At 37.2% G+C, this 27,661-nt stretch overlaps 1 protein-coding gene across 7 annotated transcripts; it reads right to left on the bottom strand.

Annotated features, from left to right (window-relative positions):
* Window positions 1–2,401: 2,401 nt before the first annotated feature.
* On the bottom strand, window positions 2,402–25,726 carry ZNF510 (zinc finger protein 510). Of its 7 annotated transcripts, none has more exons than XM_049711507.1 (7): window positions 25,376–25,726; window positions 23,507–23,778; window positions 23,333–23,379; window positions 22,603–22,661; window positions 6,951–7,077; window positions 6,565–6,660; window positions 2,402–4,542 (listed from the first exon to the last, which is right to left on the bottom strand). In XM_049711507.1, exons 4-7 carry the CDS (start codon window positions 22,615–22,617, stop codon window positions 2,846–2,848), a joined length of 1,935 nt encoding a protein of 644 aa, XP_049567464.1. In that variant the 5' UTR covers window positions 22,618–22,661; window positions 23,333–23,379; window positions 23,507–23,778; window positions 25,376–25,726; the 3' UTR covers window positions 2,402–2,845. The 7 variants fall into 7 exon arrangements, with proteins under 7 accessions (XP_049567464.1, XP_033267294.1, XP_033267290.1 ...); XM_033411403.2 differs by having other exon boundaries at window positions 23,630–23,778; XM_033411399.2 differs by lacking the exon at window positions 23,333–23,379 and having other exon boundaries at window positions 25,526–25,726.
* Between the last annotated feature and the right edge of the window lie 1,935 nt (window positions 25,727–27,661).

Raw genomic sequence — 27,661 nt, 5'->3', positions numbered from 1 at the left:
GTTTCTCAGTTTATTAATTGTGTATCAAGCTAGTTAGCTGATAATTAAGCTAATTATGCTTTTGTCAGTTGGCAGTCAGTTCCTTAGAAAACTGAAAGATCACTAAAATAGCCAGTTGGTCAGGCAGGTTAATGGTACTTGGAGACTGCAGTCTCCACAAAACAAATTTGTTTCACCCCCATTATAGTGTGAAGCTGCCTTGGTAGAAGGACAGAATATACTATTTCTGCTAGGCTTCTAGGGAGACCTTTAATGTGACAGAAGAGGTAGTATATACCTGGCAAGGAAAAACAAAACATGGAGGTAGGTCAGAGCAGATGTTATACCTGTTCTTTTGGGGTCAGACATGTCTCCTAGGAGATAGATTCTTGGACCTGAGAAAATAAAAAACTTTTCCTTGTAACTCTCAGGAAGTTGATTGGGAAGTAAAAATGAGCAGAATTAATGATATGATGAATTAAATACATGACCCCAAGAACTAATTATTTTGCCCTCCCATTTGGTTGATCCTGAAAATCTAATTTATCATTGTTATTGTTATGCACAATTTTTTAAATTGGTACTTAGCTATAGCTATGTAGCCATACATAGCTATGCAGACATAATTTTGAACTGGGAATACTAGTTTATTGAAAATAAATTTTGTTTTGGCTGAAAGAGGTCTGAAGTACACTTCTGAATATTGAGTTTTCTCTTAGCAATTTTAGAAAATATCCAAAAGAGGAGTCCGAGTGGGAGCTTAGAGCAATAATTTCCTTAACTATTTATAATAATAATGAATAATCTCAAAATATAATTTGAAGAATCAAAAGGAAAAATTTTCAGATATCACTTTTATAATTCTATGTTCAACAAGTATTTTTTAGTGCCCAATACGTAGAGGGACTCTTCATAATTTTTTAATGCCCAATACGTAGAGGGACATGTTATGAACAAAACAGATAAAATTTCCTGCCTTCATGGAGGCTTCTTTTATTAGCTTGAAGACCCTTAGTAGGCAGGCAGACAGAAAATTGACTCTGCCAGTGTCTCTAGATAAGGCACCCATCTGTTGGAATAAAAGTTAATACTTGGAAAGGAGATGAACCAGGCAGGGAGAATGGAGCATTCGTGACTACAGCATAGACCATGGTCTCCAGTTGATAATGTATTATCTGGAGAGGCTTCCCCATCAAGGAGACAGTAGATACAGCATGAGTGCCATCAGGGGACTTTGTCACCTGGCCTCCCATTCAGGCCACTTGGGTGAACTGGTTCCATTTTGGAGGGTAGATGGTCCTGAACTTAATAGCAAATCCAATCATAATCCTAAAAGATGATATATGAAAGGGGGTGTAAAGGAGATGATTCTACATATCTTAAGAAAACAGAGAAATTTTATGAAAGAATGACTTTATATTACCAACAATTATAAAGATGGAGTAAACAGTAATCTCTTGATTTTCAGGGAATATAGTACTAACTGGACATTATTTTCTCTTATCGCAGTTGAATCTTCTTCACAATGCTGCTGGCAGCTCTGGAGTAACAATGTAGCTGGTCTGTGATGTTTCATTTCCAAAGTCCTAGGAGGTATTCTCCTTTTCTAAACTTGATTCAAATACCCTTCAGTGAAACATTATCAGGCCAGAGAGACAGGGTATTTTGGCTCATATGAGGTATGTGCCATCCCTGTTCATAAAAGGAGAATCTGTTACTAATATGGTCATTAGTCAGTTATATGAAATATGTTTACAAATGACAAGTTAGTATATGAAGATATTTAAAATCAGTAGGAAAGGGATGAATTAATCAAAAGGCATATGGAGCACTGGCTACTAATCCAGAAGAAAAAAACTACATTCTTGTATCAAATGACATCAAAGGAAACACTGGATATATACACAGACCTTTACTTTGTATCCAGGGTAAGATGGTAAATGTTTTGCCATCAGTATGATATGGATTCAGGTAGCAATCCTGAATCAGGGTAGTGGGGGCTTGATCAGCAACTTGATTCCAGTTAGTCTTATCAGAGAATAGTCTCTTACCATGTGAATCTAGTTGAACAACCCAGACGTTGTGCTCAGCAGCTGTGATTTTCCCCCCACAGTTCACAGTGCCAAACAGGGGTCCTTTTATAAGCCTATAGTTTTACAACAGGCATGTCAGATAGCTAGGTACAGTAAGAACCCAAGAGTCAATGAAAACGCACCAAGTTTCATCAGAGGGAATACTGGCTAGAGTTGAGAACATCTTTGTGTTCTGCCCAGTGACAGGAGCAGCCACATTAGTTTTGTGGTCTGCATAATGGCACTGAGGTTGAACAGTCAGTGTCCAAGTGGTTTCAACTAGCAAAACCATCAGTGAAACAGGCCCAATTAGAGTACTTATGAGTTGAGGGTCAAACTGAGCCAGCAGCTTTGCTTAAGGCAGCAAAGTGGGGGATACATTTCCTCTCTAAGGGATAGTTGCTACTATTCCATGTATGACTGAGATACTGCTGGGACCAGGGAAGTCAGAACTAGGTGTGGCATACAACATGAGCATTCTCAGTCTACTAGACAGTCACAAAGCCCCAGTTAGATGAAAGGGAGATAGGGAAATTTAGTTTAGCTATGAAATTCTTACTAATAGATTACCAGCACATGTGATATGAGTTATCTAACAAGGCATGACTCCATCCAACAGGGTTTCCAGAGAACCTTGAAAGAAATCCTGTGTGAATTCTCTGATACCCTCTCGGAGTTGCCTTTTGGGCAAAATTCTTCCTATATTCAGACTTATATGGTTTTTCTCCTTTGTGAATTTTCTGATGTCAAATAGGTTGGTCTCTTAGTCAGAAGAATTTTCCACAGTTATTATATCAATTTGGTTTTCCCCCTCCCTGAATTCTCTGGTATACACTTAGGGTTGACTTCTTAGGCAATATTCCATATTCATTACATTCATAAGATTTCTCCCCACTGTGAGCTCTCTGATGTATTCTAAGGTTTGATTTCTGACCAAAAGTTTTCCCACATTTATTACACTGAAAGGATTTCTCCCCTGTATGAATTCTCTGGTGATCACCAAGGATTGCCTTCCGGACAAATTTTTTCCCACATTCATTACATTTAAATGGTTTCTCCCCAGTGTGAATTCTCTGATGAACTCTGAGGGTTGATGTCCGGGCAAAAGTTTTCCCACACTCATTACATTTAAATGGTTTCTCTCCTGTGTGTGTTTTCTGATGCTGAATGAGATGGTCTTTTCGCCAGAAGGATTTTTCACATTCTTTACAGTGATAAGTTTTCTCACCACTGTGAATTCTCTGATGTATTCTGAGGTTTGACTTCTGGCCAAAAGTTTTCCCACATTCGTTACATTGAAAGGATTTCTCCCCCGTGTGAATTCTGTGATGATCTTTGAGGGTTGACTTTTGAACAAAAGTTTTCCCACAATCACAACATTCATAGGGTTTCTCTCCTGTGTGAATTCTCTGATGTCCCCTGAGGGTTGACTTCTGGACAAATGTTTTCCCACAGTCATTACATTTATAGGGTTTCTCTGCTGTGTGAATTCTCTGATGTGTACTGAGGTGTGACTTTTGGGAGAAAGTTTTTCCACATTCATTACATTCAAATGGTTTCTCTCCTGTGTGAGTTCTCTGATGTTGAATGAGGTGTCCTTTTTGACAGAAGGATTTCCCACATTCATTACATTTATAGGGTTTTACTTCATAGTGAGTTCTCTGGCATACTTTGTGGGCTTTCTGGTAAGACTTCCTATTTTCATGACATTCAAAGTGTTTATCTCCAGTTTGTGTTCTGTCATTACATACCAATGAATCCTCTTCTGTGAGAGTTCTCTGAGGTTGAGTAAGGTATGACTTCCTGCTGAAATTATTCCCACTTGTAATACATTCACAATGTTTCACAGTCATGTTAAATTTATTGTATTCCTTGATAGCTGACTTCTCACAGAAGGATTTCCCACACTGGTTAAGATGAGAGTGTTTCTCCCCTGTCCCAGTTCTTTCGTGGTCAAAGAGAGTTGTCTTGTCATAGTTTTTCCTAAACTCTTCATCTTTACAGGATTGTTGTCCTGTATGAGTACTCTTATGTTTAACACAGGCAGCCTCAACATAGAAGGCTTTTCCAATCCCATTAAATTCAAAAGCTTGCTTTAATGTTTGACACTTCTGATGTTCAGGAAGATTTTCCTTATAACTGAGGGCTTCCTGATTTTTATTATATTCATAAAATTTCTCTCCAGTATGAGTTCTTTCAAGTTTAATTTTGAAAGGCAAATTTTCACATACATTAAAACAATCTGTATTTTTTGTTGAGTAGGTTCTACTATTAATGATAAATTGAGAAATACTTTGTGAATTCACTCCGCATGAGTCACATTTACAGGACATTTTTGATGAAGAAACAGGAACTATGTGCAGATTAAATGGTTTTCTCAAAACTTCTTCCTCTCTAGGCAACTGTTTATTATTTATAAATGTTACTTGCTGCAGGTGTTTGTCTTTGATTTTTTTGTTCCTCCTGATTAGATTTTCATCTCTGTAGTCTTCTAAAACAGAAAAATTGAAAACACTTTGAATCTTACTATTCTTATGGATGAGGCTTATAAACATATAGCCTTTGTTGCATTTCATTTTTTGGTTTCTCAAGATTAATTTGTGGTTTTGTGTGTATGAGAGAGAGACACCCTCCTTTAAAAAATAATATTGACACAGTGAAAATTAGAGAGGAAACTGGTTATAAATACATTATCTGTAGTTGGATTGTGATAAATTGGATTTTCCTACCTGGGTGGAGAAGGGAGAGAAATTAGACTTTTATGGGAATGATTTTAGGGAGCAGGAAAACCAGATAATTAATACAACATGGGGGGTTATAAACTTAAGTAGAGTAACAAGAAAATTAGGAGATAATAAGCATTGATAGGCTAGGCCCAACAGGAGAATGGTTTGGTTTGAAGAAGTAAATTACAGTAGAGGTCCAACATTATCTAGGCTCTACTGGTAGAATCCTCAAGAGTCTTCATACTTCAATTTGATATCATTCCTTATTTCCATTCAATCTTTCAATATCAAATTAAATTGATAGCACCAACCTCCTCATGATTAAATGAAGAGGTTTATAGCTCAGGATAAAACCCATCTTGCAGCTGTGAGTCATAGAAATACAAACAAGTATAACACTGATAAAAGGAAAATCAATTCTTGTAATTAAATTAGATTCACTGCTCAATTCTGGCTATGATACCTTTGACTTATATCATCTAACAAAAGTGCAGATAAGTGAACCTGATCACTTCATTCTAAATTTCCACATTTCAGTTTGATATGAGGGGTGCAATTTTAAATGAGGTATCATGGAAGACCTTACTGCAAAGATCCAAATTCCTTATGCATTCTAGATGCCCATCCTTTCTGGCTTATATGAACTGTGAATACTATTTTACTTTTGGTTCATCTTGTAACTTTCTGTTAAGCATGAAACATAATTTATATTTGCATAAAACTTATATGTGCAATTTAACAGTATAGAGTGAACACTCATCGAATCAGAAACCATGTCAAGAAACAGAACATAAATGGCTCTGCAAAAATCCCTGCCTGGTAACAACTTCCTCATGCTTAAGAGTTCATCACTCTCCTGATATTTACCTCCTTGATTTTCTTTGTAGTTTTACCACCTATATATTAATTCCTAAAAATGTAATTGAGTTTTGCTTGTTTCTGACATTTACATAAATGTAACCATACATGCATATTTATATTTTTTGTTTAATATTATGTTTGCAATCATTGTATAAGATTTCATATAGCTGTATAATTCTCCCTTAAGAAATACTATTCCTTTATTCTATTGCTGATGAGCCCAATTTTGGCAAAAATAACCAATATTGCCATAAATATTGTTTTATTCATTCTAGAGAATACAATCATGCCTTTTTATAGGGTATACAGTTGGGAAAATGATTACTTGGTTACAGGTGTGTAAAACTTTAACTATTCGATAATATCTTCCTGATTTCATAGTGGTTTTATCAGTTTACATTTTCAGTCAATAAATAAGGGTCTTTAATATTTTACATCTTCCCCATGACTTGCCATTGCCAGATTTGTTAATCTCATTTCATGCTATACATATTTCTTACCTCACCTTATACTCTATTTTGCATTCTGTGAAAAGTAATGAGATTGAACACATTTTCAAAGATTTAACAGCTGTTTGAAAGCTCCTATATATAAAGTCTTTCACCTAAACTGAGTTGCTATGCTTTCCTATTTAGACTTGCAGAAGTTTTTACATTTTCAGGATGCTTATCCTTTCTAGGTTACTTGTATTGTATATCTATTCTGCTACTCTGTGGCCTGTCTCTTCCTCCTTTTAATGGTATCATTTATGAACAAAATTCTCAATTTTAATGTAGTCAAGTTTATTAATCATTCTCTTTTGACTGGTGTTTTTTGTGCCTTTGGGACTTATAAGAAAAGTCTTGAAATATGAAGGTGTTCACTGCAAAACTGACCTTCTGGAGTCTAACTACCCCACAGAATTCTATTAGTGCTCAGTAACTCACCTTTATGGCTCTGGTTTGAGAATTCTTCCTCTAAGAACCAAGGCTCTTCTCCTTGCTCCAATTTGAAGATCACCTCTGGTTTGAAAATGCAGTTCCCTGTAAACAGGCAACAACTGAGTACTTAGGCCAGATGATGAGCTTTTTAGTCTCCAGAAGTGGAAAAAGCTTCAGGAACAGCATCCTGAAGGCCCTCAGCTGAATTTATCATTGGCAGTTGGTAACGGCAGTCAAACACTTTCTATTCCTCAGTAGGGCTTGGTTACATTATATTCCTTAATAAAAAGCCTAAATGACATTAAAATCTAAAGTATTCATGTGTACTGATGCATAAAAAGGAAATGCCTTCTGTATGGAGTTATGAGGGTAAGTTATGCTTATATGCTCACCCACTGAGACTAGGTTGTTGTAGTTCTCTAGCATCACATCTCTGTAGAGGGTTTTCTGAATAGGACCCATTTGCTGCCACTCCTCCTGGGTGAGTTCGACAGTTACGTCCTTGAATGACACTGATGCCTGCAAGAGTATATTTCTGTTTAATCTGGGTTTAGAATTAGATGACACAGGAAATACGCATGAAAACAGTTCTTATGTTTACCGTAAAGAGCTGAAACAAATGAATATAAAGGATGCCTATTTTGGATCTAATTTTAGCTTATACTTTGGAGGTGCTCAATTAGTAAAAATATTAATAACTTAATTTGTATGTACTTATGAGTTATATACTTGTACTCTCAATAAGTATATTAGTAAAACTTTTGTCTTTTTAATTTATTTTTTAGCAGAAAAATATAAGTACACTTCCTACAATCTTCATCCCACTCTACTACCCTGGGCATGCTCCAGTGAAGCGGTCAGCAAATTATGACCTGTGGCCAAATCCAGCTTGCCACTTTTTAAAATAAAAGTTTTATTGGGACACAGCAACCACCCTACCCCCAATAATTTTGTATTGTCTATGGTTGCTTTTATGCAAAAACAAGCAGAGCCTAGCAGTTTTATCAGAGACTTTATGACTACCAAAACTGAAAATATTTACTACCTGACACATTACAGAAAAAATTTGCCAACCTCTGGACTAACAAATACAATTAAAGGGAAGACTGACAGCATAAAAATAACAAAGAAAACACAATTTATAGAGGCAGATGTATGAAGATTGAAAGGAAAAGGATGCAAAAAGATATATACATAATCACTAACCAAAAGAAAATTGATGTGGTTATATTAACATGAAAAGCAGTAGACCTGAATGTAAGAAAGTATGAAATATATATATATATATATACACATACACATATATATAAATGATAAAATGATTCTTTTAACAGAAGGTATAACATAAATTGATATGCTTCCAAATACAGTCAATTCTCATTATTCAGATTCTGTATTTGCAAATTCACCTACTCACTAAAATTTACTTTTAACTTCCAAATCAGTACTTGTGATTTTGCATTCATTTGCAGACATTCACAGAATGATAAAAAATTTGCCCAATACATGTTTTCCCAGCTGAATCTGAACAAGATAATGCCTTGCCTTCTTGTTTCAGCTGTTGTACAGTAATCATATCCTTTTTGTAGTTTATTTAGCACTTTTTTTCATTTTTGTGCTATTTCTTGGTGGTTTCACATTTTAGAATGGCCCCATTGTGTATTACAGAAGTGCTATCTAGGGACTTCCCTGGTGGCACAGTGGTTAAGAATCTGCCTGCCAATGCAGGGGACACGGGTTCAAGCCCTGGTCCAGGAAGATCCCACATGCCATGGAACAACTAAGCCCATGCGCCACCACTACTGAGCCTGTGCTCTAGAGCCCGTGAGCCACAACTACTAAGACCGCGTGCTGCAACTAATGAAGCCCACGTGCCTAGCGCTCATCCTCCGCACAAGAGAAGCCACCCCAATGAGAAGCCTGTGCACTGCAATGAAGGGCAGCCCCTGCTTGCTGCAACTAGAGAAAGCCCGCTCACAGCAACAAAGACCCAATGCAGCCAAAAATAAATAAAAATAAATTTATAAAATTCCATATTTAAAAAAAAAAAGAAGTGCTATCTAGTGTCCCTAAGTGCAAAAAAGTTGTGATATGCCTTATGCAGAAAACAAGCATGTCAATAGGCTGTGTTCAAGCATTAATTACGGTGCTGTTGGCTGTTAGTTCATGTTCATGAATCAACAATATTACTAAATAAGATGTTCTTAAACAGAAACACACATAACCAGGTTACATATTAATTGGCTAACCAAAACGTTGTGACCAGGAGCTTGCAGGAACCTAATCCTGTATTTCCCCTGGGAGCAATGATTCAGTATTTGCTAATTCAGTGTTCATGGCCACTTTACAGAACATAACTACAGAGAACAATGAGTATTACTGTATATTGTATATATATAAACAATAGTTGAGAGAAATTAGATATACAGACACACAATTTTAATTAGTGTTTTTAATACAACTCTCTCAGTAACTCACAGGACAAGCAGACTGAAAAACCAATAGCGATTTAGAACAGGGGTCAGAAAATTATGGGCCAAAGACCAAATCTGGCACACTACCTGTTTTTTTGAAAATAAAATTTTATTAGAACACAGCTCATGTTCATTTGTTTATGTATTATCTATGGCTGCTATAAGACTAAAACTGTAGAGTTTAGTAGTTCGAAGAAAGACCATATCTCCCACAAAGCCTACTATCTGACATTTACCAAAAAAGTTTGCTGACCACTGATACAGAAGACTGAAATGACGTAGTTACCCAACTTGACTGACTGAAATATAAAGGATAATCTGATCATAGCATAAATTATTTTCTGCTACACTTTGCATATTATAAAACAAAAACAGTAAGTCTCGCCAAATTAGAAAAAATTACAATCATACAGGGTGGCTTTAGATTTTAGCTCAAAGATGTAGAAAGCTGAAAAGCGCAATACTAACATCTTACAAGACCAAAGCTTGGTGAACTGAAAATTAATGTATTTTTGAACTCATTAGAGAAATGAAATTGCATGGCAAACAATCTGAAATCAGGAGAGAGATAGGTACCTATAGGGAGAATCAGGACCCATTCACTTGCATACTGAACCATATAAGAAGATAGGAAGCTTAAGCTATAAAAACCACATGTATGCAAATGTGAAGAGTGTGAAGTCCCTAGGGAGATGGTATGTGTCACAGACATAGGGTAATTTCTACCTTCTTTGTGAGATTTTCTCAAGGAAGCCAATCTGTCATAGAGAGGATTGGGGGAGAATTCAGAAGAAGCCCCTTTCTGTCCCATGTGGTGATAGCTAGTGTAGAGGAAGAACAGTCAGTGCTTAAATCCACTCAGACTCATGCATATCTCCACTAAAGAATACTTCATCTGTAAGGGGAAAGTCATCAGAACACATAATGTGATTGGTGGGATCTCACTGCAGTAGGAAGAGAGCAGTAGCAGACACTACCAAAAATGCTGCCTAGCCCTATCTGTCCTATCTCTTCTAAGTAATAAAATGCTGAGACCCAAGTCCTCAGTATCTAAGACTGAGGTTCAATTAGAAGATAAACCCCATTCCCAGAGAACTGGCATTATTTGGCCTGTCTGGTGGTTTCCTAGACCACCCCTCTTCATTTGACATGACTCAAAGCTGTAAATAACATTTTCCCTGGGGACAAGACATTACTTTTTTTAAAAAAATCATGGGATATTGTTTACCATCATGGCTACTTGACTACTACAGGCAGTTTTTAACAGCTAAGGGAAACAACAGTATTACTAAAAAGCTTAAAGGGAAAAGCTGGAGAATGAGATATCCAGAAGGGGCTTTGAAAAGCTCAGGTATATTCCTGATGATCTAAAAGGTGACACACAATCCCTGGGCTGTGTTCACATTCAGGAAAGACCTGAGAAGGTGCTAAACCCTTGCCTCTCACTAACCTTGAGGCTCTATGAAAAAAAAGTGAAGGCTAATGTGGAGTAATAAAATGCTGGGCTAATTGCTGAAGGCATGCCCCAACATACACACAGAGTAACTTAGCAAATATTGGGAACCTTATTGGTTACAAGTATTTAAGGAAATCATTGTCCAATTACTAGCTGGCTATTTAATTAATGGAGCAGTGACTTCAGTTGGCTACACATGACAAAGAATACAGATTCTACAGAATTAGTTCAAAAGAGTCACTAGACAAATACATAACAACAGCTGCAGTTGTTGAGATTCTGATTACACATTACACATATTTTAAATGTCCAGTTTTCAACAAAAATTTGAGACGTAAACAGATGAGAAACTATTACTCATATATAGGAAAACAGACTATGTATGAAACAGTGTAAAATCTGTCTCTGAGTAAGTCCAGACATTGGACTTACTAGACCAAGACTTTTCATCAGCTGTTTTAAATATGTACCAAGTACTAAAGGAAACCACATCAAAAGAACAAAAGAAAAGTATGGAAACAATGTCTCATCATATAAAGAATATCAGTAAAGAGACAGAAAGTATACATATATTGAAAAAGCAAACTCAAATTCTGGAGTAGAAAGTACAATAATTGAAGTGAATAAGTCCCTAGAGGGGTCAAGAGCTGAATAGGCAGAAAAATCAGCCAATTTGAATATAAATCTATTGTGATGACCCAACCTGAGAGTATACAGTAAAAATAATGAAGGAAAATGAACAAAAAGTCTCAGTGATTTGTGGGTCACAATCAAACATAGCAACATTCACATACCAGAAGTAGGAGAGAAGAGAGGAAAAAGGGCCTAAAGACAAAGAATAAAACTTGAAAGCAGCAAAAGAGAGGTGACTCATTGCCTCCAAAGGGTCTCAAATAAGATTAATAGCTGATTTCTCATTAGAAACCAGGGAAACCATTAGGCAGTTGTATGACATATTTAAAGTACCAAAGGGAAAGACTGTCAACCAAGACTTGAATATTTGGCAAAACCATCCTTCAAAAATGAAGAAGAAATGTTGACACTCCTAGGTAAATAAGGATTGGGAAAATGTCATTAGTATACCTGCTGTATAAGAAATATTAATAAGGGAGTCATTCAGGCTATAATGAGAGTACACTGGAAAATAACTCAAAAATCCATATGAAGAAATAAAGAAAACTATGTAGGTAAAAGTAACTACAAAGGTAAAAATATAAAAGACACTATAAATGTTTTTGTATTTATTTTTCTCCTGTATGATTTCAAGACCACTACATGAGGCAGTAATTAGAAATTGCTACTAGTATACACACATGTATAAAGTTGTTAATTTAGATGACAATAACAGCATAAAGGAGTGAGGAGGGTGTGAAGCTATAGAAGAACAAAGTTTTAGTATACTATTGAAATTAAGTTTGTATTCATCTGAACAACACTGTTATAGTTGTTAATTGTAATCAACAAGGTAACCACTAATAACTGGGAAAAAATGTAGTAAAGGCACAACAAGGTAACTGAAATGGTATACTAGGAAATATTGACTTAACACAAAAGAAAGCAAAAATTGTGAAGTAGAAAAACAAAATGTACATATCACATACTCAGAGCAAATGTCTAAATGAAGACAAATGCTTCTTACATTAAATGTTAATGGTTAAATATTTGAATTAAAAGGCAGAGACTTGCAGAATGGAGTGAAAAAATATGATCCAATTATATTCTGTCTACAAGTAACACTTCACATTCAAAGACACAATAATTTGAAAGTAAAAGACTAACACAAGATATATCATGTAAACAGTAACCAAAATAGACCTGGATTGCTTATACTAGGATTAGACAAAACAGACTTTAACTCATTATTGACTGGGAGATTTTTGCAAAAACTAATGCCTGTGGCCGGCGATTTTTATTTCGCCTGGCCAAAAATTAATTCTGTTATCTCACCGACACTTTGCAGGTTATTACATTTAATAGTTACACCTGACACACCTGTAAAGTCTTCTAATTTTTGTGAAATGTTGTCTTCAGTCCACTCTTCTGTAGAAGCAAAGGAGCAAGTTCCAGCACCTTGAGTTTCATTTTCACTTTCCATATCAGAATCAATGATTCTGTTGGTCTAATATTCAAATCATCTGAATCAGAACTATATTCTGAAGAACTATCATCTTCTGAGAGACTAGTATATATGTCGCTTGGACAATCAGAGAAAGTTATCTGCATAAAATTCACCAAAAAATTCTTCTTCACTCAAAATTTCATGATGTGTCATTTTTGAAAATTTTACGTTTATAATATACACAAGGTTGGAACAAAAAAGCTAACGGAGCAAAATGTGAATGATAATGACAATCATAAGTTGTATACTGAACCCTTGATCAATTTTAAGGTCTAACAACTTCACACAGTGATGTTAATTTTATCACTGTCTACAAACATATTGATACATCTCCGGTCAATAACGTTCGGGTAACAAAAAACTAAGTATTAATATATCTCTGGTCAATAATGTGTTAAGACAAAAAAAAGAGAGAGAGAGAGAGAGAGAGAGAGGGAGAGAGAGAGAGAGAAAGGACATTTTACAATGGTAAAAGGGTCAATAAATCAAGAAAACAAAACAGTTATAAACATACATGTACCTAACAGAACTTCTGTTGGCAAAAACTGACAGAACTGACAAGATAAACTATTCAACAATAATAGTTGGAGATTTTATTGCCCCACTTTCATAATGGATTGAACTACTAGACAAAAGATCAATATTGGAAGAACACACTTGAACAAAGCTGTGAACTGTAGATCACAGATATCTACAGAAACACTCAGGCCAACACCAGAAGCATACACGTTCTTCAGTAAACATGGAACATTCTCTGGTATAGATCATATGTTAGGCCATGAAACAAGTCTCAATATATTTTAAAGGTTAAAATCATACGAAGTACCTTCTATGACCAAAATATAATGAAACCAGAAATCAGTAAGAAAAGGAAAACTGGAAAATTCAAAAATATGTGGAAATAAAACTACACATTCTTAAAAAATCCAAAAGATCAAAGAATAAATCAAAGGGAATCGAAGGGAAGTTAGAAAATATTTTGAGATAACAAAACAAAAACACAACATACCAAAACTTATGAGATGCAACTAAAACAGTGCTTAGAGGGACATTTACAGCTATAACACCTACATTAAAAAAAGATCTCAAATCAATGACCTAACTGTATATCCTAAGGAACTAGAAAAATAAATGTGAACTAAACCCAAAACTTGCAGAAGGATGGAAATAATGAAGATTAAAGCAGAGAAAAACCAAATAAAGAATAAAAAACAATATAATCAACTGAATGTTGGTTCATTGAAAAGATCAACAGAATTGATGAACCTTTAGGCAGACTAAGAAAAAAGAAGACTCTAATTTACTAAAATTGGTAATGAAAATGGGGCCATTATTACCGACTTTACAGAAATAAAAATGACTATAAGAGAGCACTATAAACAACTGTACACCAACAAACTAGATAACCTAGATGAAAAGGACAAATTCTTAGAAACATACAAACTATGAAAACTGAGTCAAACAGAAATAGAAAATCTGAAGAGTTCCATGTAAGGAGACTGCATTAGTAGCTAAAAACCTCCCAACAAAGAAAAGCTTAGGACCAGTTGGATTCACTGGTGAATTTTACCAAACATTTAAGAAGAATGATCACAAACCCTTCTCTAACTCACTCCAAAATAGAAGAGGGAACACTTCCTAACTCATTCTATGAGTTACTTTTAACCGAAGTCAGACAAAGAAATCACAAGACTAAAGATCAATATTCCTTAGAAATATAGATGCAAATCTCCTCAGCAAAATACAAGCAAACCAAACCTAGCAGTATATTAAAATGATTATACACCATGACCAAGTAGGATTTATCCCAGGAATGTAAGAGTGGCTCATCAAAGGAAAATCAATCAATGTAACAGCACAGTAATAGAATGAAGGAAATAAACCACATGATCATCTCAATTGATGCAGAGAAAGCATTTGACAAAATCCAACACGAATGATAAAAACACTCAACAAACTAGGAATAAAAGAGAACTTCCTCAACACAATAAAAAGCACTTTTGACAAATCCCAGCTAACGTCATACACAATGCTAAAATAAATGACAGGAAGTTTTCCTCCAAGGTTCAGGAATAAGACAAGGATGTCCACTGTAACCAATTCTATCATTGTACTGGAAGTTCTAGCCAGAGCAAATGAGCAAGAAAAAGAAAAAAAGATAAAAGTGGAAAGGAAAAAAGTAAAATCACCTCTAGTCAGACTACATAATCTAATATATAAATATATATAACACATAAACACTAAATCTACAAAAAGTTATTGCTAATAAACAAACTCAGCAAATTTTCAGGATTCAAGATCAACACACAAACATTTGTATTTCTAAACACTAGCAATGAACAATAAAAAAATTAAGAAAACAATTCCATTTAGAATAGAATAAAAAGTAAATACTAAGCATAAATTTAACCAAGAAGGTGCATGATATATGAAAGGCATAGTACTTCAGACCCAGGTGTGAGACATCCCAGGAATGCAAGATTGGTTAAACACTGATAATTCAATCAGTATAATCTGCCCCTTTAACAGAATAAAGAAATAAAATTATACTGTTATCTCACCAGATGCACAAAAAGCATTTGACCGAATTTAATACCTCTGTGTAATAAAAATTCTCAGCAAACTAAAAACAGAGAGAGCTTCCTCATTCTAATGAAGGGCATGTACAAAAACTCTGAAGTTAAAACCACACTCAGTGGTGAAATATTAAGTATTTTCCCCCTCATGTGAGGTAGAAGAAAAAGATTTCTATTATCATCATTTGTATTCAACATGGTACTAGAAGAATAAAAAGAAATTAAAGACATAAAGATTGAAAAGGAAGAAGTAAAATTTTCTTTATTTGCAAAAGACATGATGTGCATTTAAAATCCAAAAGAATCTACCAAAATAAGCTATTAGAATAAGCGAATTTAACAAAATAGCTAGATATAAGATCAATATCTAAAAATCCATTGTATTTTGATAAACCAACAACTAAAAATGAAATTTAAAAATATTTACAGGGCTTCCCTGGTGGCACAGTGGTTGAGAGTCCGCCTGCCGATGCAGGGGACACGGATTTGTGCCCTGGTTCGGGAAGATCCCACATGCCGTGGAGCGGCTGGGCCCGTGAGCCATGGCCGCTGAGCCTGCACGTACCGAGCCTGTGCTCCACAACAGGAGAGGCCACAACAGTGAGAGGCCCGTGTACCGCAAAAAAAAAAAAAAAAAAAAATTTACAATATCAAAATAGATCAAATACATAGGAGTAAATCTAATGAAATGTCAGACTTCACCTCTACTCTTAAAAAACCCCAGCAGGGGCTTCCCTAGTCGTGCAGTGGTTGAGAGTCTGCCTGCCGATGCAGGGGACACAGGTTCGTGCCCCGGTCCGGGAAGATCCCACATGCCGCAGAGCAGCTGGGCCCGTGAGCCATGGCTACTGAGCCTGCGTGTCCGGAGCCTGTGCTCTGCAACGGGAGAGGCCACAGCAGTGAGAGGCCCGCGTACCACAAAACAAAACAAAAAAACAGCAGGATTTTCAGTGGAAACGAAATTTCTATGAAAACACATAGGATCAAAATTAGCCAATAAGTTTTTTAAGAAGTAAAACTTTAAGGCCTACCCGATTTCGTGACTTACTGAAATACAACAGTAATTATGACAGTGAAGTACTAGTAAAAAGAGAAATAACTGGATCAAAGGAAGAGAATACAGTCTAGATATAGACCACTTGACTGGTTCACTTGATTGAACAACAGAGGCCCTGCTGCAATTCAGTGGACAGTGGATGGTCTTTTCAACAAATGGTGCTAGGGCAACTGGATATCCATATGGAAATATGAACCTTGACACTTACCTTGTGCCATACACAAAAGTAATTCCAGGTGAATCAAGCTCAAATAATCAAGCATCCACTAACAACACAGGAGAATATCTTCATGATCTCAGAGTAGGGAAAGATCTTTCAAACATGACACACAAAGAACTACCATTAAAGAAACACTGATACTGAGCCTTATTAAATTTCATAACTTAGTTCATCAAAAGACACTAGAAATAGTCAAGTCACAGAATGCAAAAACATTAGCAATACGTACATCTGGCAAATGACCTGTATTGATAATATAGACATAACTCCTACTAATCAATAAAAGCAAATAATTCAATTAAAATAGAGAACTGAACAGTTACTTTACATAAAAGATATCTACATGGCCAAAACACAAATAATGGTGCTCAATGCTAGTATTTATCACAGAAAGCAAATTATAAATTTCAATGAGAGACCACTACACATGGCTAAAATCAAAAAGGCTAACAATAGTGAGAATTTGATACAGATAGAAGTATAAATTGGTTCAACCACTTTAGAAAGCTACTTGTATAACCAAGAGAAATGAAGATATGCCAAGAGACACAAAGGAATGTTCACAGCAGCTTTATTCATAATAGTCCCAAACTGGAAAAAACACAAATGAAAAACCAACAAGAGAATGAGCATACCATCATACATTCATATAATGGAATGCTGCTCAGCAATAAAAAGTATTAAAATACACAGCAACACTGATGATCTAAAAATATGTACAGAGAAAAAAGCCAGACCGCCCCCTCCCCTGAAAAAGTGCATGCATTGGTATGGTTCCATTTATATGGTGTTGAAAATGAATTTATACTTTTTTTCCTGATAAGTGAGGTTAGATTACTGGTTACCTCTGCAGAAGGGGGCAGTTATTATTAACTGAAAATTGGAAGGAAGGAAAGAAACTTCAGGGATGATGGAAATGTTTTCTCTCTTAATCTGGGTGGTAAATTATATGTATATACATATGTAAAAATCCACTCAGTTCACAAATAGAGTGTACTTTACTAGTATTAAAACTGTACCTCAGTTAAATAAATAAGTAAAAAATTTTATAGTTGATAATTAGGGAAGGTTTATTACATTATCCCTTTGTATCTTTCTGTATTTTAACAATTTCTCAAAATGCCACTAGTAAAAATGAAAGAACTTGGTCAACTCTGGACAAAAAGTGTCCAAAGACAAATAGTGAAATAGGGAAAAATATCTGTCACATATGTCAGAATAAAAAGATAAATCTTTAATAATTAAAAAATTCTTTAATAATTAAGAAGCCTTTAAAATTAGCAAAAAAGAAGACTGATTCACAAAAAAGAAATATAAATGACTTTAAAAATATATGAAATTATGCAAAATCTCAGCTCTCATACACTTCTACAACAGGGATCACCATTCTGCCCTCCTATCAGAAAAACTCTGGAGTCACCTGGACTCTTACTTTACCCCTTTCATGTCTTTCCCATTCTGCTAGTACTTCCACATTAAAAACAAAATTGCTTTTATTACATGAATTTCTTCCCCATATCATATGCTAGAACTCACGACAACATCAAACCCTTAAGGATGGCATCGAAGGACTTCTAGTGTTAGGGGCTTTAGTCCAACTCAAAATTCATACATTGAAGTCCTAACCCCCAGCACCTCACAATGTAACTGTATTTGGAGATAGGCTTTTATTTTATATATAATGAGGTCATTAGGGTAGGTCCTAATCCAATTTGATTAGTGTCCTTATAAGAGGAGGAAATTTGGACACAGATATGTACAGAGGGAAGATTATGTGAAGACAGCTATCTATAAGCCAAGGAAAGAGGCCTGGAACTGATTCTTCCCTCACAGCTCTCAGAAGGAACCAAGCCTGTCTTTACCCTGATCTCAGACTTTCAGCCTCGAGACCGTGAGAAAATAAATTTCTGTTGTTTAAACCATCCAGTCTGTGGTACTTTATCATGACAGCCATAACAAACTAATACACCTAGTCTGGTCCCAAGATTTCTCCATCTCTCTTAGTGTTCCCTGAGAGGAAGTCCAAAGTATAATAGGCAAAGATTCTTACTGGACCTTGTATCCCTTGTTTAGTCCACTTGATGTTATTCTTTCAAGATGCAGTAACCTGCCCATACTCTGCAACAAAATTCCACCCATTCTTCAGGACTGACACAATTCTTTTCAACTTCCACCTTTGATCAACTGAGCCTATACCACCAGTCTGTCCTTTCTTTGACAAACTTCAAATCCTGATACTCACTGAATTCAAATGATCAATCAATCAACTAATTCCTTTAATCCTGACTTTGTTTCCCATGTATGAGGAAGAAATCTTCACATTATTCCCAGTATCTCCTGTGTATTACCTCCTTCAAGGGGACTGTATTTGTCCACAAGAAGTTTAGTCCTTCTTATAAGCATGAAAAGAATCCAGAGGCGATCCGATCTTAAAGGTTAAGAGGCTAAATGACAACATATTAGAGGAAGCACAATATAGAGGGAAAGTCAGAAAAACTTCCTCTTGGAAAGCCTTTCATTCAGAAGAACAGGCCTATTTGTCACAAGCAGAACAAGTGTGCACAGGTTTGTAAAAGAGAAGATAATAACGGAATGGGCTCTATCTTGTAAGAAATGAAGTGGTGGTCTGAGAAGAATATAAATCCATATTCTCTTGGTGGCCCAGTTCCATATACATAGGGGATGATCTTTTATTTGGAACAGAGTGTAATGAGCAATCTCAACTAGGAAAGCTGAAAGCCTATGAAGATGAACCCATGGTGGTTCCAGATCTTGGAGCTAATGGTCTAACCAGACAGACAAACACATATCAGGTAATTTCCACTAATGTAGGAAGTGCAGATAGGTGAAAGACAGAGGGCTATGCAGATTCAGAAGAGAACTGGAAATTAGACCAGAGGGAGACAAAGGGAAAAAAAAGAGCATTGTCTCCTGGATGAGACAATCAAAGCTGACTCATGACAGGTCAAAAGCAAAGAGCCAGACCACCCATCCATTAAAATGGCTACTATGAGAAAAACAGAAAATAGCAAGTGTTGACAAGGATCTGGAGAAACTGAAATCCTTGTGCCCTGTTGGTGAAAATGTAAAATGGTGCAGCCACTGTTGAAAACAGTATGGCAGTTCCTTGAAAAATTAAACATAGAATTGTCACATGATCCAGCAATATATCCACAAGAATTAAAGGCAGAGTCTTGAAGAGATATTTGTACACCTATGTTCATAGTAGCATTATTCACAATAGCCAAAAGGTGGAAGCAACCTAAGTGTCCATCACAGGATGAATGGATAAACAAAATGTGGTATATTCATACAATGCAGTATTATTCAGCCTTAAAAAGGAAGGAAATTCTGATACATGATTCAACATGGATGAACTTTGAGGACTTTATACTAAGTGAAAGAAGACAGTCACAAAAAGACAAAAACTATATGATTCCACCTATTTGAGCAGTGAAATTCATAGAAACAGAATGGTGGTTGCCATGAGCCGAAGAGAGGGAGGAGTGGGGAGATGCTGTTTAATGGATATAGAGCTTTAGTTTTGCAAGATGAAAAGAGTTCTGGAGATTGGTTGCACAACAATATAAATGTACTTAACACTACTGAACTGTACACTTAGAAAATGGGTAAGATGGTAAATTTTATGCTATCTATATTTTACAATTAAAAATAAAATGAAAAAAAAGAAAAAGAAAGTAAAGAGCCAGGTGACTCAGTTGCACTGGCTGCCATAATGAAATCCCATAGACTGGATGCCTTAAACAACAGTAATTTATTTCCTCACAGTTCTAGAGGCTGGAAGCCCGAGATTAGGGTATCAGCATGGCTGGGTTCTGGTGAGGTTCTCTTCCTGGCTTACAGGTGCCACCTTCTCAAGGTGTCCTCATATGGCCTTTCCTCAGTGCCTGTGTGTGAAGTCTCTCTCTTTTCCTCTTCCTATAAGGCCACCAATCCTATCGAATTAGGATTCCCACACATAACAACTTCATTTAACCTTCATTACCTCCTAAAAACCCTGTCTCCAAATACCATCACATTGGGGGTTAGGGCTTCAACATAGGAATTTCGGGGGGACCCAAATCAGTCCACAACACCAGGTGAATGAAATGAAGACTTGGTCAATCCAGAGAAGACAATGAGAATGGGATATGAGGCAAGAGTCAGGAACAGTAGGATGTGTTTAAGAAACTAAATGAGGTTTGGTTTTGCTTTAAAGTTATATACTGAATTTTTTAATGTCATATTTCCCACTAGATTGTAAATACTATTAAGAAAGAAAAGTATCTGTATTATTTAAGTTGTAACTAGAGCACGTGTCACCTACTTGCAACATCTTGGCTACTCAATAAATAGCTGTCAAGAAAGTCAGAGCAGCAATAAAGTAAAAAGACAAAATGAAATCTGTAATGTCTCCAAAGCCTGAATGTTATTCTGAGAAATTGGGAATTTTATTGTTTAGGGATGAGAGGCCACAGAGGTGATATACAAATGCATGATACATTACCTCATTAGCATTTAGATGAACTACCCATGTGGAAGATGTGCCTGAGTAGGTGAAGAAAGAGGTGGGACAGATCAGTAAAGAAGCTATTCCACCAGTTCAGTTGAGAGGAGGAATAAAGTAGAGGAATATGTTTAAAATACATTAAATTGAACCATATAAAATTGCTGTTATCTCTGATCTACACAAATAGGAAAAGTACCCAGACGTGATACTGGCCAGATGTGGCAGGAGTTAAGAGAGTGAGAGAGAGAGCAACAGGAGTCAAGCATGCATTCCATTTTTTGTGGCTTGGGTGCCTGGCTGAATGGGGTGATACCATCTATAGGGAAAGATGAGGAGGATTAGTTTGGGAAGGGCTGTGAATGTTGACTTTTACTTTGAATCAGTTGTGCTGGAGATACTTTTAGATACCTACAGAGAAATGTTGAGTCAACTATGTCCTGTACGGTAGCCACATATGACTATTTTAAACTTAAAAATTCAGTCCCTCAGCCACTCTAGCCACATTTCAACTGCTCAAGAGGCACATATAGCTACCGGTCACCATTTTGGAAATGCAGATATAGACCATTTCCATCATCACAAAAAGTGCCATTGGTCAGGGTGGGCTGCAGAGCCTCATTTGGGAGACCAGCAAATACATCATTGTTAAAACCAGAAATGGGATGAAATGAGTCAAGAATAGTTAGAAGAATAGTGAGAAGGAACAGAAACTTGTAGAGGAGACATGTGAAAGGGCAGGAGAAGGAAGATGACTCCATGAAAGAAACAAGAGGCAGGACAGTGGCAGAGGAGGGTGTCACACATACTAATGCAGGAGACCTTCCAGAGACACAGAGAGGGGGGAGTCAGGCACTGAGACAGGTCTAGTGAGGTAAGGACTACACAAGACCCATTAGATTTGACTGTAATTAGGTCACTGGTGAGTGCAGGTCACAGGCATATGAAGAGAGACACCAAGGCTTCATGCAGTGGACTGAAGTATGAATGGAAAGTGTGGCAACATTTGCCAAAGAACAGTACTTTAAACTGTCTGCTAAACAACTTGTTTATGACAGGTACTTGAGAGGAATATTTATGGAGAGCTATTTTTACGGACATGAACGTACAGCCATTCATACTGACCTCTAGTTAGTCTAAGAATTATCCCTGGATCCAACAGGATAACTCAACTTCTGTTTTACTTATCCGAACACCTGTTTTAACAAAAGCCCTGCTTTGGCAATATGCCCTTTATTTTCAGTGGAATTCTTTTCAGGGTTGTCATTGGAAAGATCTGTACTATCACCTACATGAAGACCAACAAAGACATTTCTCCTGACTTTGACGACTTTAAATTCCATGAGGAATGTCTGGTTTAAGCTTCTCATCAACATAATTCTTCAAACAAATATTGTCTGTCTAACTCTCTGCCACGGCTATCAGAAAGGTCAGAAGAAATTTCCAGCTGCACTTTGGAAAATCTGTAATATCAGAGGACCTTTATCTATCCACATGACAACTCTGCTGTGCTATTCATCTGCTTTTCTATTATCTTCCTTGAATAATTCTGATCCGTTTCTATATCTACTTTGCCATGTTAATTAACCATCTATACAATCCATTATTAAAAAAAGGTGTTAATGAACAACTCACCTGAGATATGTTCATTTTCTGCTGCTCCTGAGAGAATGCAGAGAACTGTGAAGAATAAGCTGGGGGTAAAGAAAAGAGGGATGGAGTCAGGATAGGTCTGGTGAGCTTCTGTATTCACTAGCCTAATCTCATCACACCAGTTGGGAAAAAAGTCTCTCTATGGAAAAATGTTCTGTTGATCCTTGAGGAGCAGGAAGCACCACATAGAGACAGCACTCCCTGAATATGTACATCTCTGATGTGATCATATGGATATAACCCTGCTGTTTTTCATTTCATTTCATTTCGTTTTTACATCACTGGGTGATGTAAATTATTTTCCTATTGATTTAAAAAAATGTATGTCCTCTCTGACTAATTCACAAAAAACTAAAACAGAGGATTAATATTAATATCCTATTATTTACACCTTGAGTTAGAAAATCAACAGAAAACTCTGAATAAAAAGATAATGACAAAATATTTTAAAATCTTTTTGTTCTGATTTGTTGCAATTTCTCAAAAAGACTTTTGATAAGACACTTTTAGTGACTTACCTGTGACAGAATGAACAGTGCTGTGTTTTGAACAGCACTGTGCTTTGCTCCTAGCTCTGTCCTGGGTGACCAGGGGACATACATCTCAAGTTCAGTATTTTGTTTTAAGGTTTTAAGAGTCAAAAGTAGAAATCTTTTCCTATATTATCATTTTGTGATTCTATATGTTCAGCATAAAGGAAGCCACAGCCTACCTCTAGATGCCACGTGTAATGAACATGGCGTGACAGTGGCTCAGAATCTGAAAGAATGAGAGAATGAAGAAAGTGGGGGGTTATTTAAGGACTTAAGACAGAATTTCCTTGACTCTGGCTGTGGCTTTACCTGTGCAGTATATCAGTCACCCATCCCTTTCCACCCCTGCTCACCACCTTCTGCAAGCTGATCCACAGTTTCCACGGTCACACAGTCTGTGACGGATTCTGGATGTGGTGACATCACCAAGTCTGGCTCTCTCTAGGCAAGGTGATTAAGATCTAGCTCTTAATCACCTTGGAGCGAATCACAACCTGCTCCTTTCTGGGTTCTTCTGCATCTGTTCTGAAGCTCTGATGAGGGTGGTTCCTCTGATATGGGACTCCTGTCCCCACCTTTCTGCCACGAAAGAGCTGCTTTGTTCCAGAGATGCTGAGACTTAGGCCTAGGAAACAAATGCATTTTAGTTGAAACTTTCATATAGAGCAGTGTTTCTCAACTTCAGCACTAATGATATTGTGGGCTGGATAACTCTTTGTCATGGGGGTGAGGGGTGCTGTCCTCTGCATTGTAGGATGTCAAGCAGCATTTCTGGCTTCTACCCACCAGGTGCCAGTAGCACTTCTCCCAGTTGTGACAACCAAAAATGTCTCTGGACATTTCCAAAGGTCCGGGGAGCAAAATCACCCTGGTTGGGAACCACCGGTGCAGGGCCTTAAACTTGCTTCTCCTGGAATTCATTAGAACTCTTTTATCCATTATGGTAGCCACTAGCCACAACCCACTATCAAGCACTTGAAATGTGGCTCCTGCCGCATGTTGAAGTAACATTTTTGATATATTGAGACAGACACAATATGTTCTTACAATTAATTTCACTTGTTTCTTTTTAGTTTTTAGCGTGGCTATTAGAACATTTAAAATTACATACGTGGCACACCTTCTCTTTCTATTGGACAGCACTGCACTAGAACATCAGACTGTGCTTTCTGAGGACAGAGACAGCCTGGACAGTGCAGAAGTTTCCAGGAGCCTTAGTCTTAACCCAGAGGCTCTGGAAACATTCCACAAATCCCAGAGTAAACACACCTGTCAGAGTGAGATTCAGTTCACACTGACTTTACAATCACAGTCCTGGGCATTTGGGGACAAGTCACTCTGCTAGTGCTGTGATAGCTGCAACACTGGGTTTTGGGTAGGCAGGACATTAGGAACAGCTTGAATTTGGGAGGAAAGTATACCTTTTTTTACATCCTAGCTTCCTCACCTTTGTGACCTTGGGTCTGTTATTTCACTTCTCTGAGACCATTTTCTTCTTCTTTTTTAATGATAGAATTATACCTTTATTATAAATAGGGTGGCTGTGAGGATTAAAATCTAAATGAAAAGAACAAAGTGTCTGGGCTTCCGGGGTGGCGCAGTGGTTGAGAGTCCGCCTGCCGATGCAGGGGACACGGGTTCGTGCCCCGGTCCGGGAGGATCCCACATGCTGCGGTGCGGCTGGGCCCGTGAGCCATGGCCGCTGAGCCTGCGTGTCCGGAGCCTGTGGTCCGCAACGGGAGAGGCCACAACAGTGAGAGGCCCACGTACCGCCAAAAAAAAAAAAAAAAGAACAAAGTGTCTCCTAACTATGATGCGAGCCAACATTATATGTTGGCTTATTAACTACTACTTATTAGTGCTTATTGCCTAGCACTTGGCTGAATGCTTTACCGGTGAAGACTTATCTCTTTGAACAACGCCACGAAACAGTTATTAATAACCTTATTTTTAGGTGAGAAACCTGACTTATGCCCAAGTAACAGAGAAGGAATTTACTCGATCTGTTTGGCTCCTAAGCTCGGGAGCTCAACTCAGACCCACCGCCCGCGCGCGCTTCGTGGCAGGTTCACGGTCAATATTATAAACGTGCATTGCCCTTCCACTGCTAGCAAGGGACTTTCCCAGGTCCGGCTGCGGTCAGCTCCCACACCCGTGCCGCACCGAGCATTTCTGCCCAGCACTCAGCCCCACCTACGGCCCCGGAGCCCGCCCCCATTCACCTTTCCCAGGTTTACCCACTGGCCAGGCACGGAGACAGGCGATGGGAGTCCCACGTTGGGGCAGGAGGGGTTTCCGGGACTTGCCGTTCCTTGACCCGGGACACAAGCCTACCCTTCCAAGCTGGATGTCCGGACCTAAAACGTCCTCACCTCAGGCGCAAAGCCTCTGCGCCCACCAGTCGGGAAAGGGCGGAAGTAGAAGAGTTGGGTTACCTCGCCAGCGCGGAGAAAAGCCCAGGACATCCGTTCCCAGAATGCTGCGCGATAACCGGAAACGTTCAAGACTACGTTTCCCATAAACGCTGCAATCAGTCGCAAATTTGCGGGTGTGTGTGTGTGTGTGTGTGTGTGTGTGTGTGTGTGTAGAGGGGGTGGGAGTTAGGGAGCAATTAGATATTGTTAACAGTCTGTACTGGTGAATGACGCTCAAATTCTACCAAAGCCCCAGAGGTTATGTGTTAAACTCTGATAGTACAGCAAATCCAGTGTGTGGTCCTCGATCAGTGATCCTCTTTGGAGAAAACAGGCCGTTTGGGAACAACTGTGGAAATTTTTATATGGACAGGATATTGGAAACATTAAGGGAAGTTATCATTACCTTTGTTAATTGTTATAATATTGGGATTATGTAAGTTTACCTTTTTTTTAGAAATGCATGTTAAAGTACTTAGCATTGTATTATATATTTGTAATAAAAATAACTAGAAAAGGCAAATATAGTAAAATGTTGAGAATGTCTACCTCTCGAAACAAGCAGTGGAACACTGTTCTGAGGGATTTTGGGCAGGAGGCAGCATAGAAACAGGACATCACTGGCTAGGAGGTCGGAGATTTTCGTATAAGGCAGGTCCTATTTTCTAGGTTAAAGTTAAGCTAGTTAAAGCTGAGTTGGAGGATTGTGATTGATGTATGTTAAATTTCCTCGACTGTGATGTGGTCCATAAGTGCAGGCCAACTTAGGTTTAGATTTGCAATGTGGGCCCCCATTTTGTGGGTCCTGATAGACAATTAACTTTATCATATATAAACAGCTTTTGTAAATAAACTGTAAAATGTAACAAATGCTGGAAAATGGAGACTATGATTAACATAATAGAATAGGATCTGTAATCCTCAGAGTTTATTTCTGAGGAAAAAAGAAAAAGCAATAACTGAAAGTACACATAACTCAAATAAGGAAATGATTATCATGCAAATTATGCATCTCCTAGGGATGAACTTGCTTAAAATTTGTGTGCACACTCCTGAAATTAGAACCAAATTAGAAACCTCTGCTTATACTTGTATATAAATACACACACGCACACTTTTCTTGGTTGATATTTTGTAACACTGATTATTTTATATGGCAATGATAAAATGTGGTTAAGTTTTGATTAGCAAGAAGAAAGGATTAATGTTATCAGTAAGTGCAATTTTGTGAATCAAGTTATAAAACTTTAATCTGTTGACACTTCAGAAGCTTTAATAAGTAGTATTTTCCTAGATGAAAATAATAAAATTAAAGTTCAATCAGAATTCTAAAAAAGTTTTTTATGTGTGTTTTTCTCTTTGACATTTGTATTTTTTGTTTGTTAAACCTAAAGGAAAAATTGTGACTTTCATCACAATAAAAATATTTAGTAATGATTAGAAAATAATTGAAAATGCATAACAATGTGTCCATATTAACATGTATGCTACTGCTAAAATATTTAACAACTGATCCTTGTGCAATAAAAGTTCAGGTCCAGGAAGAAAAGAAAGTGAGAACATATTGTGTATCAGAGCTGGTTTCAATAGTGGAAAAAGGACATTCAGTAACCTCGTTAGAACAATGAGGTAGGTGCCAGAACAAAGTAAGTCCATATCCGTGGCATTCATATTACAATAAATAACTTCCATAGGGATTCAAGCTATAAACACTTAAAAGACAATTTTAAAGTTGTTTATTTTTAAATCAGTTATTTATTTATTTTTTATTTGGTTGTGCCAGGTATTATTTGTGGCACGCAGGATCTTTGTTGCGGCATGCAAGATCTATTTCCCTAACCAGGAATCAAACTCGGACCCGCTTCATTGGGAGCGTGGAGTCTTAACCACTGGACCACCAGGGAAGTCCCAATTTTGAAGTTTTAAAATTTAAATTCTAAATTTCTTAAGTTCTTAAGGAATACAAACATTTTAAAAATATAAGGCCTTTCAGCTCCTTTCCTTGGAAACGCTTGCCCTTCACTCCTATCCCATGCCTAGGACACTGCGCTAGGCTTGGGAACACAGCCTTCATGTTCTGAGAGGGGCCACAGA

This window comes from Orcinus orca, chromosome 6 (assembly GCF_937001465.1).
Source record: "Orcinus orca chromosome 6, mOrcOrc1.1, whole genome shotgun sequence".
Classification (NCBI taxonomy): Eukaryota; Metazoa; Chordata; class Mammalia; order Artiodactyla; family Delphinidae; genus Orcinus; species Orcinus orca.
Note: the sequence above shows the minus strand (reverse complement) of the source record. Positions and strands in the feature narration are given on the sequence as shown.

What these genes read in the sequence shown, in the direction of transcription:
- ZNF510 (XM_033411399.2), bottom strand. Translation starts at nt 23,576, where the DNA reads ATGTCACCACATCCAGAATCCGTCACAGACTGTGTGACCGTGGAAACT. An exon ending in GGATCAGCTTGCAGAAGGTG is followed by an intron (nt 22,662 to 23,506) that starts GTGAGCAGGGGT and finishes CTTTACCCCCAG; the next exon opens with CTTATTCTTCACAGTTCTCT. An exon ending in CAACAACCTAGTCTCAGTGG is followed by an intron (nt 6,661 to 6,950) that starts GTGAGCATATAA and finishes GCCTGTTTACAG; the next exon opens with GGAACTGCATTTTCAAACCA.